This window comes from Nelumbo nucifera, chromosome 1, assembly GCF_055504915.1.
Source record: "Nelumbo nucifera cultivar China Antique chromosome 1, China Antique-T2T, whole genome shotgun sequence".
Taxonomy (NCBI): domain Eukaryota; kingdom Viridiplantae; phylum Streptophyta; class Magnoliopsida; order Proteales; family Nelumbonaceae; genus Nelumbo; species Nelumbo nucifera.
Window position 1 is genome coordinate 40,709,504 of NC_142649.1, and position 16,888 is coordinate 40,726,391.

General features: G+C 40.3%; 1 protein-coding gene and 1 pseudogene across 2 annotated transcripts; one reads left to right on the forward strand and one right to left on the reverse strand.

Annotated features, from left to right (window-relative positions):
• The first annotated feature begins 1,859 nt into the window (after positions 1 to 1,859).
• On the forward strand, positions 1,860 to 8,571 carry LOC148803168 (cytochrome P450 94B3 pseudogene; annotated as a pseudogene). Its single transcript, XR_016080158.1, has one exon. The product of XR_016080158.1 is annotated as a cytochrome P450 94B3 pseudogene (transcript).
• On the reverse strand, positions 8,344 to 9,040 carry LOC148803169 (large ribosomal subunit protein eL27x-like). The gene has a single exon (XM_088896806.1). The coding sequence runs from the start codon at positions 8,953 to 8,955 to the stop codon at positions 8,548 to 8,550; it is 408 nt and encodes a 135-aa protein (XP_088752932.1). The 5' UTR covers positions 8,956 to 9,040; the 3' UTR covers positions 8,344 to 8,547.
• Positions 9,041 to 16,888: the final 7,848 nt, after the last annotated feature.

Below are 16,888 nucleotides of genomic sequence, written 5' to 3' on the forward strand. Positions count from 1 at the left end.
AAAAATACAATTATTAAAATTTTAAATATTAACAATAATTAATAAGAAATAATAGAAAACAAAAATTTAAATACAATTATTAATTAATTTATCAATTAATTAATAATAAATAAAATTATTTAATCTTTCAAAATTTCTCGTGCATCGCACGAGCCCCCTTTAGTATTATAATATTATATGTATATACTAATATATGTATAATATAATATAATACTATAATATACATATATTATATGTATACATATATTAATATACTATTAATATGTATTAATATACCTATATGATGATGATGATAAGGGTAAATCTCTTAAACTACCTCTATTGTTTACGAAATTGGCAAACTGTACCCTTATTGTTTAGATATTGTCTTGCGTACCCTTAAGTTTTCTGATAATTGTCTAAAACTTCCATTGCTGTTAATTTTCCGTCACACTTCGTTCACATGTGACATCACGTGAGTGATAATTATTTTAAAATTCCTAAAATACCCTTATTGTTTATCATTGTTGTTGAAAGTTGCAGCGGTGGCAGTGATTTTGGTATCATTGTCGCAAGCAACGACAACCACGGTTGTCGATGCTAGAGTCGACCCTCTTTCCTTCTTGCCAACCCAGAACTGGCCTCTCTCTCTGTAATGGACATTCTCAAAAGACGATAATGCCGGTGGTAGTTCTCTATTCATCGTCAAGAAGAGATGAATAGAGATGAAGATAGAGGAAGGAAACGTAGAGGAAGAAGGAGAAAGAGAAGAAAACTTGGCCGTCTGAATCTAAGTGCGTGGAGGGAGCCCTTTGCCGATGGCTGTTGTTGCCTACGACGGCTGTACTGAGAGGGAGCAGCGACGAACCCTTTGTTGTCGTTGTAGTAGCGATGAAGGGCTCCCTCCCTCTCTTTCTCTCTTCCTCCCCTTTGTTCACAGGTGCCTGCCGCCTCCGACGACTGTGCCAAGAGGGAGCAGCAACGAGCCCTTCGTCGCTGTTGGAGCAACGGCGAAGGGGTCCCACCCTCTCTCTCTCTCTCTTCCTCCCCTTCATTCTCTCTCCCTCATTCCCTCTTGCCCCTGTTTCATCACCATCGTTGTTGCAAGTTGCCGCAACGGTGGTGATGAAACAAGGGCGAGAGGGAATGGGGGAGAGAGAACGAAGGGGACGAAGGGGAGAGAGAGAGAGAGAGAACGAAGGGAAGGAAGAGAAAGAGAGGGAGGGAGCCCTTTTACGGTGGCTTCTGTCGCCTACGATGGCTGTGCCGAGAGGGAGAGCCGACGGGCCCTTCGTCGACGGCTGTGCCGTTGTAGAGACTAGAGGTGGAGGGGGAGGTCTGAGAATGGAGAGAGAGTAAAGGCGGACGATGAAATAGGGGATGAAATTTTAGGAATAGTGGTCCGTTAGCACTTAACGACAATGTCAATTGTCAGAAAACTTAAGGGTACCGCAAGACAATATCTAAACAACAATAGTAGTAGTTACAAAATTGAATACATTATGAAATATATTTGGAAAATAGTTGGTAGGATAAAAAAGTAATTTTTCTTGGACTAAATTGTCCTTACATACAAAATTGAATACATTATGAAATATATTTGGAAAACAGTTGGCGGAATAAAAAAGTAATTTTTCTTGGACTAAATTGTCTTCCTCCTAGCAAGAATCAAAGCATTTCTCTTACTCTTTTTTCTTGTTTCTCTTTCTCCCTTTCCTCTCTTTTTCCTTGAGACCAATTCTTATAAGATTCAACAAATAAAGACCTTGAAAGGATATACATGATTAAGAGAGAGCCCGCCTGCAAAAAGATTAACTTTAGTTAAAAAAATGGGTTTGTAGCAGATAAGGGCAACTTTTTGTCCTTAATATCAATAAAAAATAACATTTTCATATAATAACCAAAACGGGATAGCTTTTTTGGGAAAATATAAAAAAGGGCAGTGGTCACTGTTGCTCGTCTTCCTCTGCCTCTGTACTCTTTGGGTATTGTGTAAGTCCTCCGGCGATGTCCTACCAACCTACCCTCTAATTGGGTGCTTGATCTCCTTCTACAAGAATTGCCGTCGTCTGTTAGATTGGCGCATAGATATCCTCGCGGAGTTCCTGACGCAAACAATCGTCACGGGGAACCCAAACAACGTTGAGTACATCCTGACGACCAACTATAACAACTTCCCCAAGGGTCAACCCTTCACTAACATCCTAGAAGACTTGCTTGGCTGCGGTATATTCAACATGGACGGGAAACTCTTACACGCCCAGCGCAAGTTAGCAAGCCATAAGTTCAACGCCAAGTCGCTGAGGAAGTTCGTCGGGAAGACGTTGGAGGAAGTAGTGAAATATTGCTTAACGTTGGTACTTGCGTCTGCAATGGAAACTGGCCAAGTAGTAGACCTGCAAGACTTTTTAAGGAGGCTCGCCTTTGACATGGTGTGCATGGTGTCGCTGGGAATCGTTCCTGGTTGCTTGGATTCTTCGCTTCCCATATCGGTTCTGGTTGGAGATTTCGACATAGCCTCTGATATATGCGCCAAGAATGCATCCGCTCCCGTCTTCATTGTTTGGAAGATTAAACGAGCATTGTGTCTTGGGTCCAAGCAATGTCTCAAGTTCCCAGTGTTTCAATCCAGACCCAAGGTGTGCCTGGGGAAGAAGATGGCTTTTTGTTCAAGTGAAGTACATGATGGCTTTGCTGCTGAAGCAGTTCGAGTTTAAACCGGTTGAATTGGAGGGGCCTACTTTTGTTCCACTCTTGATGGCACACATGGCCGATGGATTAAAGGTCGTTGTCCAACCAAGAGGTTGTCACTCGACTTGGAGTTATCGACGGCAAATGTTAACAGTGGAAGGAGTAATAGTACCCAATTCCCTTATTTGATATTTTTTCAAAAAGTATCTCATTTCGGTTATTATATGAAAAATGTTATTTTTATTGATATTAGGACCCTCAGCCCTTCCTCCACCACACTTGGCCTATAAGGATTGAAAAAATATGGAATAGCGATAAAATGAATCAAAAGGAAGGGTACAAATGCAGATAATGGGATACAAGAAAAAGGAGAAAGATCTTGTTCCCCCATCCTAGATACAAGAAAAAGTAGGAATGCGTGTAAAGCCAAGATTGCTGAAAACACATAGCAGTTGACTCCCCCCGCTACAGATGAAGATAATGGGATTTAGAAGAATTAACAAAGAATAAAAGAAAAAATAATGGACAACTCACTACTCGGAACTTGAGAGTTGATGCATTGGCGGGTGGCTTCTTTCTGTTAGCTTAGAGCTTCCATTGCTCAACTCACAAAACTTTTTGTTCTTCCTCGATAAACTTGAATGGGTATATACAGAAAACGCATAACCACCATATAAGAAGCCAAGAAACTCCTTTTTGTGGCTCTGAATGTACTGCATTTTTATGACCGGTAAAAGGAAGACAGGTATAAGGTTTGAGGAAGTAGGAGCAAGAAGATGAAAAAATTTTATCGTTTGATTTATAGATCATCTTCCTGTGGTTTGTTAGAATGGGAATCTGAAAACACGGAAAAAAAACCAAATGATGGACAAAAGGAAAATTCTGTAAATTGATTGGTATTTGCAAGAAAGATTATGAAGAAATGGAAGATACTGTTAATTTCTATCTATTGGAAAAAATCGTTGAGACTTATATTTGGGTAAATTATAAAGGCCCCCCGTACTATGGGGTCTGTGACAAAGACCCCCTATACTTTGTTTTGCGACAAAAACTCTCCTGTACTATGACCGTGATACAAAGACTCCCTTCCGTTAGCTTTCCGTTAAAATCCGTCGTTGCAATATTTTTTAATCCCCATACTACCATTGTAATAACTATTACTTGGGAGAAAAACATTGTTCATCTTCCCTGACCTCATGATACATGAACAGTAGCGGTGATAGCTGTTGCAGTGACGGCAGATTTCCGTTAAGTCCTCCCTCTCTCTCCCCCCAATCTCTCTTCTTATTCTTCCCCTTTCTTTCTGATTTCCCCTTACAGATGGAGAACAAACATCAAAAGGATGGAGCACAGTAATTTGAGACACGAATGAGGAATCATCATAATTACTGTATAACAAGGATGAAATAATCTTACGGTGACTGACCTCAAGTCGGTAAGAGGCCAGCCACGTTTAGATTGGCGGTGATATCATGTCCGTTTGCTCTGACAATAACGTCTTTGTTTCTTCTTTTAAGAGCACCATTCTAAGAGCACCTCTGCCCATACCATTTCGAGAGCAGGAGATCCATACTCGGTGGGGGCGTGGAGCGAACAAAAAAAAGCAACGTTATCCTATCACCTGCTAGAACTAGAAGAAAAGTTCGTAGAAAACAGATGATAAAGGAGTTTGCAAAGACAGGGATGGGAAGGGTTTGCTTCATCTCCAAATGCACGGTTCAACCAGCGAATCCCCACGAATCAACTCAGAGGATCAAGTTGAATCAATGGGATCTTCGATTTCTTCCAATCCATTACATCTAGAAGGGTTTTCTTAATCTCAAACCGACATTCCAACCACGAAAATGGTCTTCTTCATCTCAAACTCCGGATTTCTTTATCTCAAACCCACGTTCCATTACATCCGAAAGGGTGTTCTTTATCTCAAACCCACGTTCCAATCAATGGGATCTCCAATTTCTTCCAATCCATTACATCCAAAAGGGTCTTTATTTCAAACTCTGGATTTCTTTGTTCCATTGGCTGGCCGCTTGGCAACTACGTCACATGACGATGACACCATGTCTGTCTTCATCAACTGCAATGGTGCGGGAGAAGAGTTCATTCACACCAGTGCCCACTTCACCATAGCCAACATCCTCGACCCGCCATACACACCTCAAGTCGTATACTCGTTCTTCCCCCTCAACGAAGTGGTCAACTATGAGGCATCACCAAACCTTTGCTCGCAGTGCAGGTGACGGAATTAATCGACGACATAGTCGTGGGATGCACCTTTAACCATGTGGTTGCTGACGACACATCGTTCTGGCATTTCTTCAATTCCTGGTCTGAGAACTATAGGATGCTGATTGTATCTCGCATCCTCCAGTTCTCCAACGTTGGTTTCCTACTGGTACAAATTGTCTCGTCCGCTTTTCTATCACTAACAAGGAAAAGTTCTCGGTGAGATATACCCCACCACCAGTGTTCTCCATCCTTCTGCTGTCTGTTCTCCATGAAGAAGAGAGATCGAGGGGGGGGGGGGAGAGAGAGGGAGGACTTCAATGGAAGTCCCCCACCACTATAATAACAACAGATTTCAATAGAAAGCTAACGGATGGGGTGTTTTTGTCTCACGATCATAGAATTGGGGGGTCTTTGTGGCAAAACAAAGTACGGAGGGGTCTTTGTGGCAAAACAAAGTACGGAGGGGTCTTTGTAATTTAAAAAATGTCTATCACCGATTTGGGTATTATCTTACAGACATCACCTTTAAGAGTTTATATAATAAATAAGTATTTATTACTTACTTTAGTTTATTATTTTAATTATATTCAATAAATTATTAATTTAGTAATAATGTTAATATTTTTTTATTATTTTAAACACATTTTAGTAGATTAAACTTTATGTAAGAGTGAAATCCCTGAGCATTAGCGTCCAAAAAAATAAGCTTGCCCCTGAATCAAGAACACATACAGATTTAGGTGGTTCACTGTCTTAAACAGTTAAACCTACGTCCACAGATCTCTCTACTAAATTTCACTATTTTCGAATAATTGCTAGAGCCCTAGCAGAAAGTATTCATAATATTGAACTAGAGTTTACAAGCTTTCATGCCCTAATCCATATGCAATTGTCCACTCTAACAAACCACCTCCTTTTTGCTGGTGTTGAATCCTATCTTCTTAATATAAAAGGTTCTACTGAACGACCCCAAACTGCTGAAATATAAAAGGTTCAGCTATTGGAGGTAAATTTAGTGGTATCTAAGAACATAGAAGAGAATTCTCCAGAACCCATCAAAACAAAGAACAAATTTTCAACTCCACAACATCCTATAAGTTCTTTTGCATCACATAATCATCTCAATAATAAACAAATGCCTAGGAATCCCACCTATAAACCAAACGATCATGATAATAATCTTTGGAAGAATTTCCTTCCTTGCTTTGTGTTTCGTATACCAGTTGATCTGCAAATGAATCGACAACTAAACAGAGCATAGAGACAATATCTTCCATAATAAATAGATACCAGTTGACTGATTCAAACAACACATTTCCTATCAAAGCATGTTTGGACATCAGCTAAAAATAGAGGAAACAAAGTGTCTTTGTACACCTTAAGGTCCTCCAATCTATTAACATACCTTGTGAAACCACTCCCTTCTGTTAATAGAGGGAGAGACCACTCATATCAGACATTATCATCCTTGAGAAAAGATGTGCAGAAAATACCTCTTTTTGTACCCTCTATATGGAAACTTATTGACAGAATGGAGGTGTTAGTAGCATTATTGAATGAAAATTTATCAATCCGTCAACATTTCTTTGGGAGATCTTTTTAGATCAGTACATTTCCTTGGCAGATCTTGTTCTCAAGCACCTCGTTTCTAAGATGCATGGTTGAACTTCCTTCTTCAGAAACTACTCAAGCACAGATAATATTCAATTGTTGTCTATAATTATCTTGGGCATCCATAAGGAATGAGCATTCCTAAACAAGTTTTAGTCCAATACATCAGAGAGATACCCAGTTTTTGGAAGATTGGGTGTCATCACTAGCAAAGCTATAGGAGAAGGGAATGGTAGACGAGTCGGCTTCTATTTTTCAAGCGCTAAACTAGGTTTTGCTTTGGAATTGGAAAATTTTAAGTGGAAGGAAACTTATAAGTACCAATTAGATGGATGCATTCTGGTGGACAGACCATGGGCGCGCACAGACACCGCATTAGAAAGGTAAGGTTGCTAGGATACGGACTGAAATACTCATTCAACTGGGTTCCAAGATAATGTCAATGCTTTAAAAGGAAGGTGAAATACTATTAGGGATGTATTTATGAGGCCATAGATGTAGATTGATGGTATTGATTCTCTTCATTGTATTAAATTTGTTCTTTTTTCTTTTTTTCTTGGACAGCACTAAGCAGTATCTTCTGTATTGTCTCATCTCGTTATTCAGATGGGAGGGGGTCCACCACCTACCCTGAGATCATAAATAAAACCCCTTCAATCCATTGCTGGTTACTGATCCCCCGCCACCCAAAAAAAACAAAGCAATAAAAAAGGTGTTGTCTAAACAATGGTCTGGAATATAAAATTAAGGCAAAAAGAACTAAAATTGACAAGTTTCATTCCTATGTGAACAGCCTAATCTTTTTTTTATCAATGTGAACAGCCTAATCTTCACAACGAGGAACTTATGGCTAAAGTCAACAAGAACATTACTGTTTCCTTGTTCATGGATTCAAGCCCTTTCCATTGAATACAGTGACAATATGGACAATGTTGTCTGTCATTCAAGATTATTATGGGCTTCTCTTTTGGCCCATAGAATCTTGGAATGGCTGAAATCGCCCCAGCAACACCAACAGAAAATGAAAATGGCAGAATAGTCATCTGGGCAAAGACCTGCCAAGTAAGGAATAATAGGGAACTTTTGCCTCATAAGATATCAAGGTTATTAGTCTACTTGCTCAACAACCTCTAAACAGTAAACTAAAGGTGTTAAGTTAATTATATGAAGACTAAATCTAGACAATCCAATTTAACAAGACCAGAAATGGCCATGAACCTTCAGCCCCCATAAGCCAAATAGTAGCACCACAAAAATTATCCCCATAACTAACCATGGCACAAAGGGCACCTACAGCTGGTGGCAACACCCTACTAATTCTTTGATTCCAACTGCGACAGAAAAATGGGGTCAAATACATGTATTTCTGCTCCTAAAAAACTAATCCATCTCCTAAACATACAACACAAATGGGGGAAAAGGACTATTTATATAAAATATGTGCTAGATCAGTAGTAAATGGAATAAACCAGAGAAGAAACAATGCCTAAATAATGACATAGCACTCTAGGTAGCAATTACAAGTATTTATTTTACTTTGAAGCAAAGACAATAAACATTGAGAACAGACTACACATTAGGGATAAAATGATGAGATACCGAAACGGTAATTAGTAGGCAAGCAACGACTTCTAGAGAAATTTTGATGAATGGGATTCCGAACCATTTCAGTACTTCTTCCACCTTGACCTTAATCTATCTAGTCTAAAATGAACAACCAAACCGTTCACAATCCAGCATCTCAAACATCACAAAGAAACAAAATTTTGATGAATGGGAGATCATATTAACTAAAAAGTAAAATATCATCAATGACACTAAACAGAACAGCAATTAAAGAAACCTCGAAACGATCTATCAGCATATATAAGTGGATTGAAACCGAACTAGTTGATATCATTTCACTAACCAAAACAAAATTTGAACCATGAAATAAATACTACAAATATTAGTTCAGAACCCAAGTCCCGGTCATTCACATCTTCAGATCTAACGAAATAAAAATTTGCAGAGAGTTGCATTACTTAAACTTCTCCCTTAGAACCTGAGCTTGGTGAAGAACCACCTGTTCTTTCCGGTCTTGAACCGGTCCTCGAATCGAGCTTTGACCTCCTTGGCGGCAGTAACCTTCTTGTCCCGAGATTGGAGCGTGTCGAGGGTAACGACGTCCTTGAGATCGACATCAAGGGTGTACCGAGTGGGCATTATGTGACTGTAATTCACAAGCTTGACAAAGGCTTTCACTCGGGACTTCTTCGCCGTCTTCTTCGCAGAGTCCTTGCGAATGACCTTCTTCGGGTACTTGGCGATCCCAGCGACCAAGCAGTGACCGTAGGGACGATCACGGGTGCCCTCGTCGAAGGATCGGATGATGACGGCCTTCCTTCCGGCGTAGCGCCCTTGCAAGATGATTATGGCTTTGTTTGGTTTCAAAAACTTCACCATCTTCGTCTGCTCTCTTCCCCTCGGTCCTCTCCCTTCCTTGTTTATCTGCTGCGCGTGGTCGTTGTAGAAGAGGGGAAGAAAGAGAATATAAGAAGGCTTTTAGATGCAGTAGGGTTTTCGTCCTTCGGGCTTAGGGCTCAGAAACGAGCTGCAGCATCCAGCCGTGCATTGGGAACATCTCCCATGGGCGGGGGAGCTGCAGATTTCGGTTTGCAGCGGGTTGGGTTTAGATCGGACTCGAAGTTGGGTTTGGGTTGGTCCAACTTTTCTACCTCTCTATGTTTTATAAGGGTTGATGTTACTTCAATATTAGAACTACTGCTTCAAAATTGTTTCTTCTAGAAAGAAACAATATCAAGATCAAATCTTGATTAGATCCAAGAATTGGAGATCGAACAGGGTAGAGCGGCAAGAATAAGAAGAAAAAGAACTAAAGGCAAGATCAGTCTAACTGAGTTGTCTTCTCTCTGTGTTGTGTCTTTTTCCAGTCCACCATGTTCTCTATTTATATCCTTAAAGAGACAACCTCCTAATCTGATTAGGAGTTTCCTGATCCAAATCTTTATTTGGATATAGACTCTTTAAGTGATAAAGATAATCCCTTATCTTATTTGCAGTTCAAGATCAACTTATTCCTAATCAAATTAGGAGTTTCCTGATCCAAATTTTTATTTGGATTTGGACTCTTTAAGTGGATAAGAGTTATCCTCTTATCCTTATCTGTTGATCCAAACCCAGATCCGCCCCTATTTAACTAATCCAATTAACTCAGTTCGAAATGGGTTTTTAGGCCCATTAAGCTTTCAGACTTACTTCCTTTTAATGCTGCCTAACTTGGCTCTCTTTGTATAGCGTGAGACCCTAACATTGATCTACACATCAGCCACATGGGTTCAACCTAGCCTCTATTACAAGGCCTGACCGAATTCACTACTGAATACAATGAACCCCTAAATCCATCACTATGGGCTCTTAATGGGCCCAACATTTACACTAAATGGTCATTGGATCCAGCCATCTTATGAAGGCCCAATGGCTGTGGGTAGATGCAATATTATCCCATCAGGTATAACCCTCAATGGTCTTACACTTAACCTCTCAGCCCTTAATGATCAAACAATGCCTGACAAGAGAGGACCTCTCCCTCTGCTGCAAGGTATAGTGCTGCACTCTCTGCTCACATTGATCCCGGAAATTAAAACCTTTTGCAAACATTTTGAAACCATAATATATATAAGTATATCTCTATATAAATATATTTTGCAAAACCAAATTTCAAACACATTTGCAATCCACTGCCGACAGTTTACGTTTCCATCAAAGAGAGTGCATTTTCCCAATCATTCACTTTGTCCGACAAAGGGGCTGATCCTGTCACTATGATCACCCACTCAAATGAATTCTCAGACTGTCCCAACATACCCAGGTTTTGACCCCCTCTAAGGATCTCATGAATTGGCACATCAAAGATAGTCCAATCCAGCACCTAATGTAGTATCATAATCTAGTCTAGGGGTTAGGTGTAACATTCCAGTTTTGCCCATATATCTCCAAGGTCCAGAGCAATACTGGAATTTTGGTCCGATTCAGGGTTTCAAGAAAACCCATACAACATGTACCTCAGGTCTCACCCAAGCAGCTGAGACAAGCCACCCTAACCGATTTGGCAGTACATCAGTGTCAACCTTGGTAGGATAAATTTCCCCAAATCTATCCAACGGTTGTGAAGATCCTAAACTAACACGAGTCTCATATGTGTCTAGTTTAAGGGTATTGCATAGAAACACACAATGATAACACAAATCAAATATGTACTTTATTCATTTACATTAAATGCCATAATGTACATTATTCTGAATGGAGCTAAGGGCATACACTATCTAACAACTCCCACTTGCACTTAGGTCCAATCGGGTATAAGCCAAGGTCTCATGCTTTCTACGTGTTTCTCAAACACTTTTTGTGTTAGTGGCTTAGTCAATGGGTCAGCTACATTTTTCGCTGATGCTACCTTTTGAATCAGAGCGTCCCCTCTTCCAACTATCTCCCGTAGTACATGGTACTTCTCTTGATGTGCTTTGACTTCGAGTGGGCTTATGGCTCCTTAGCCTGAGCAATGGCACTAGTGTTGTCACACAACAGTGGAATGGGTGATGTGCTGGAAAGAACTACTCCTAATTCTTGAATGAACTTCTTCATCCATACGAATTCCTTGGTAGCTTCACTTGCGGCAATGTACTCGGCCTCGATTGTGGAATCTGTTGTGGACCCTTGTTTGTTGCTTTTCCAGTTAATTGCATAGGACTCCATTGTAAAGATGTATCCAGATGTAGACTTTCTATCCTCTGAGTCTGACTAGAAATCGACATCGGTATACCCAAGGATCTATAGTGAACTACCATCAAATACTAGACAAAACTCTTTTATCCTTTGAAAGTATTTCAGTATGTTTTTTTACAACAGTCTAATGCTATTGTCTTGGGTTAGATTGGTATCTACTTACCACACTCACGGCCTGAGCAATGTCTGGCCTAGTGCACAACATGGCATACATGATGCTCTATATGGCAGAGGCATAGGGAACTTCCTTTATGCCCTCAATCTTCTTAGGTGTCTTGGGAGACATACCCTTGGAGAGAGTGACCCCATGCTTGAAATGAACATTTTCTTTCTTGGAGTTCTCCATACTGTATCTCTTGACTATCTTGTCAATGTAAGTAGACTGAGATAATCCTATTATCCTCTTCGATCTATCTCTATAGAGTCGAAGTCCTAAGATATAAGAGGCTTCCCCAAGATCTTTCATGGAGAATTGCTGCGAAAGCCATACTTTCACAGTAGTAAACATTCTTACATCATTCCCAATGAGTAGAATGGCATCTACATACAGAACCAAAAACGTAACTTTATCCCCACTAGTCTTCCTGTAAACACAAGGCTCATCCAGATTCTGCTTAAAGTCAAACTGTTTGATAGTAGAGTCAAACTGGATGTTCCAACTTCTAGAAACTTGCTTAAGTCTATATATGAATCAATTGAATTTACATACCATGTGTTCTTGACCTACATCTATGAAACATTGCGGTTGCTGCATATAGATATATTCAAAAAGATCTTCATTCAGTAACGTAGTTTTAACATCCATTTGCTAAATCTCATAGTCCTGGTATGTGAGGGGATGAGAGATCCATCATATGGATGCCCGAACCCTGCAGGAAGGTTGGGCAAAATTTCAAAATTTTCTATCTCTCCCATCTAGGAATCACATTCCTTATTTTAGAAAACTGCATTTTCAAGGATCAATCTGGAAACAGTGTGAGGTGTTCACGCCCAAGGAGAAAACCAAAATCTGCTCCCACTGAAGATGACAAAGTGTGAGGTGAAACAGAATCAGCAAGACGACTCTTCAACAAGAACCGAATTCTTCAGCAAGAATGTAGTAAAGGGCTGGTGAGCACAACTTCAGATTGCCTCTTCTAGCAAGAAGCAATATCAAGAACGGTTTTTGATCACTCCCACAAGTAGAGATCGAACTGGGCAGGGGCGGCAAGAACATGAAGAAAAGAGCAGAAGACAGGAGCAGTTGAACTGTGTGTTGTCTTCTCTCATAATTCAGCAGACTGTGAGTGTGTTTGGAAGTCCGCCCTTTTCTCCTATTTATAGCCTTAAAGAGATGTTCTCTTAATCCTATTAGAAGTTTCCTAATCCAAATCTTATATTTGGATCTGGACTCTCTTTAAGAGATAAGGATAATTCCTTATCTTATATGTAGATAAAGATCAACCTTCATAGTCAAATTAGGAATTTCCTAATCCAAATCTTTATTTGGATCTGGACTCTTTGATTAGATATGGATAATCCCTTATCCTATCAACTGATCCAAATCCCAGAACCGCCCCTTATTTAATTAAACTTATTAAGCTAGTTCGAATGAGCTTTAGGCCCATTAAGTTTATGTGCTCACTAGCTCTCTTAACATGCTGCCCAGTTGGATATCCTTGTATCGTGTGGGGCCCAAATATTGATCTACACATCAGCCACATGAATTCAGCCCAACCTTTGTTACAAGGCCTGGCCGAATTCACTGTAGAAGACAGTGAACCCCTAAGTCCATCACCATGGACTCTTAATGGGCCCAGCATTTACACAAAATGGTCATTGGGTCCAGCCACCTTATGAAAACCCAAGGACTGGGGCAGATGAAAGATTAGCTCATCAGGTATTACCCTCAATGATCCTAGACTTAACCTCTCAGCCCATAATGATCAAACACTGTCCGACAAGAGAGGACCTCTCCCTCGGCTGCAAGGTATAGTGCTGCACTTTCTACTCACATGGATCCTAGGAATTAAAACCTTTTGCAAATATTTTGAAACCATAATATATATATATATATATATATATATATATATGTGTATTTCTTTATATAAATATATTTTGCAAAACAAATTTCAACAGTTGAAATGAACTGTCGGCAGTTTAGGTTTCCATTAGAGAGAGTGAATCCCCGATCATTCACTTTGTTCGACAAAGGGGCTGATCCTATCACTATGATCATCCACTCAGATGAATTCTCGGACTATCCCAACATACCCAGGTTTTGACCCCCTCTAAGGATCTCACTGATTGGCATATCAAAGACAGCCCAATCCAACAAATAGTGCAGTATCATAATCAAGTATAGGGGTTAGGTGTAACATTCCAGTTTTGCCCATTTATCTCCAAGGTCTAGGGCAATACTGGAATTTTGGTCCGGTTCAGGGTTTCAAGAAAACCCACACTACATGTACCTCAGGTCTCACACTGGCAGCTGAGACAAACCACCCAAACCAACTTGGCGGCACATCAGTGTCAGCCTTGGCAGGATAAATCTCCCCAGATCTATCCAACGACTGTGAAGATTCTAAACTAACACAAGTCTTATTAAGTGTCCAGTTTAAGGGTATTACACAGAAAAACACTACAATGACATGAATCAATTATGTACTTTATTCATTTACAATAAATGCCAAAAAAGCACTTCAATCTGATTGGAGCTAAAGGGCATAACTGTCTAACAGCTCCCACTTGCACTTAGGTCCAATCGGGTATAAGCCGGAGTCCCATACTTTCCATGTGTTTCTCAAACACTTTTTGTGTCAGTGGCTTAGTCAATAGGTCTGCTACATTTTCCGCTGATGCTACCTTCTGAATCAGGACATCCCATCTTCCAACTATCTCCCGTAGTACATGGTACTTCCTCTCAATGTGCTTCGATTCGAGTGGGCTTGTGGCTCCTTAGCCTGAGCAATGGCTCCAGTGTTGTCACACAGCAATGGAATGGGTGATGTGCTAGATGGAACTACTCCTAATTCCGGAATGAACTTGTTCATCCAAACGACTTCTTTGACAGCTTCACTTGCGGCAATGTATTCGGATTCGATTATGGAATCTGCGGTGGACCCCTGTTTGCTGCTTTTCCAGCAAACAACACACGATTCTATCGTGAAGATATAACCAGATGTAAACTTTCTATCATCTGAATCTGACTAGAAATCGACATTAGTATACCCCTGGATCTGTAGTGAACTATCACCGAATATCAGACAAAACTCTTTTGTCCTTCAAAGGTATTTTAGTATGTTTTTCACAGCGGTTCAATGCTCCTGCCTTGGGTTACATTGGTGTTTGCTTACCACACTCACTGCCTGAGAAATGTCAGGACGAGTGCATAGTATGGCATACATGATGCTCTCTACGGCTGAGGCATAGGGAACCTCTTTCATGCCCTCAATCTCATCTGGAGTCTTGGGAGACATGCCCTTAGAGAGAGTAACTCCATGTCTGAAAGGAACATTTACTTTCTTGGAGTTCTCCATGCTGTATCTCTTGACTATTTTGTCAATGTAAGCAGATTGGGATAATCCTATTATCTTGTTCGATCTATCTCTATAGAGTCGAAGATCTAGTATGTAGGAGGTTTCTCCAAGATCTTTTATGGAGAATTGTTGTGAAAGCCACACTTTCACCGTAGTTAACATTCCTACATCATTCCTAATGAGTTGAATGTCATCTACATACAAAACCAAGAATGTAACCTTATCATCCTGGTTTTCCTGTAGACACAGGGTTAATCCGGATTTTGCTCAAAGTCAAACTATTTGACAGTAGATTCAAACCGAATGTTCCAACTCCTAGAAGCTTGCTTAACTCCATATATGGATCGGTTGAGTTTACATACCATGTATTCCTGACCTGCAGCTATGTAACCTTGCGGTTGTTTTATATAGATATCTTCAGTAAGATCTCCATTCAGGAACGAAGTTTTGACATCCATGTGCCAAATCTCATAGTCATGGTATACTGTTACAACTAGCAGGGTCCTAATGGATTTAAGCATGGCCACGGGCGAGAAGGTTTCTTCATAATCGATTTCCTCTTTCTGAGTGTACCCTTTTGCCACAAGACGAGCTTTGTAGGTCTCAACTTTACCATCGGGGGCCTTCTTCCTCTTATAGATCCATTTGCAACCAATTGCCTTTACCCTAAGGGGTGGATCTACTAGAGTCCAGACTCCATTGGTCTCCATTGAGTCCATCTCAGCTCTCATGGCATCTACCCACTTCAAGGAATCTATGTCCAACATAGCTTTCGTATAAGTCACGGGATCCTCCTCACTGGTCGTGGCTTCCACCAGGTAACTTTCTTGATCATAGCCGAAATGGATTGAAGGCCTGGAAACCCGGGTAGATCTCTTAGGTTGGTTATTTTCTGGAGCTGGTGGGACATCTCCCACTACCCCTGGGCTCTCCTCATCAATAACAACTTCCTGATGATGATTATCCAGGATGTAATATTCTTCTAAAAAGTGGGCATTTCGACTGTAAAACACCTTTTGCTCTTTTGGATCATAGAATAAGTAACCCACTGAGCCTTTGGGGTAGCCTATAAATAGGCAACGATTGGTCTTGGATTCCAATTTGTCAACACTTATTTTTTTAACATGTGTCGGACAACCCCAAATCTTCAAGTGTCGCACACTTGGTTTCTTGCCGGTCCAAAGCTCATAGGGAGTCTTCAGAACGGATTTGGTTGGAACCCGGTTCAACACGTATATCGTAGTCTCTATTGCATAACCCCAAAAGGATGTGGGTAACTCCGAGTGTACAAGAAGTGATCGAACCATATCCAATAAAGTCCGGTTCTTCCTTTCTGACACACCGTTTAACGGTGGTGTAGTAGGAAGAGCTAATTGTGATACTATCCCATTGTCCTTTAAGTAGTCCCTGAATTCATCAGAGAGATACTCGCCACCTTGATCTGATCGAAGGGTCTTAATTTTTCTCCCTAATTGTTTCTCGACCTCTTGTCTAAATTCTTTGAACTTTTCAAAAGATTCAGACTTATGTCTCGTTAGGTACACGTAACCATACCGTGAGTAATCATCGGTAAAGGTTATGAAATAAACATGTTGTTTACGTGTCCTAACATTCAGGGGACCACATACATCAGTATGTATAAGGTCAAGTGTGCCTGTACATCTTTCGAGCTTACCGGTAAATGGTTGTTTCGTCATCTTACCCTAAAGGCAAGGTTCACAAATTGGAAGATCTTCTACAGCTAGAAAATCCAAAGGACCATCTTCTACCAACCTTGTGATACGATCTACATTAATGTGGCCAAGTCGGTAATGCCACAGGCATATGGAATTCACTGTATCACGGGTCCTCTTCTTGGGGATTATTTTTGACATAGTTTCGGTAAGGTTTGTTTCCAGAGAAGGATGGAGAACATAGAGATCGTTCTTAAGTTCTTCGTATACGAGGAATTTGTTATTTTGTTTAATAGTAATCACGTTACTGAATAAGATAGAATAACCATCCATGAACAATTTTGAGATAGAAATCAAATTTCTTCCTAAATTGGATACGAAAAGACAATCTTTAAGTACAAT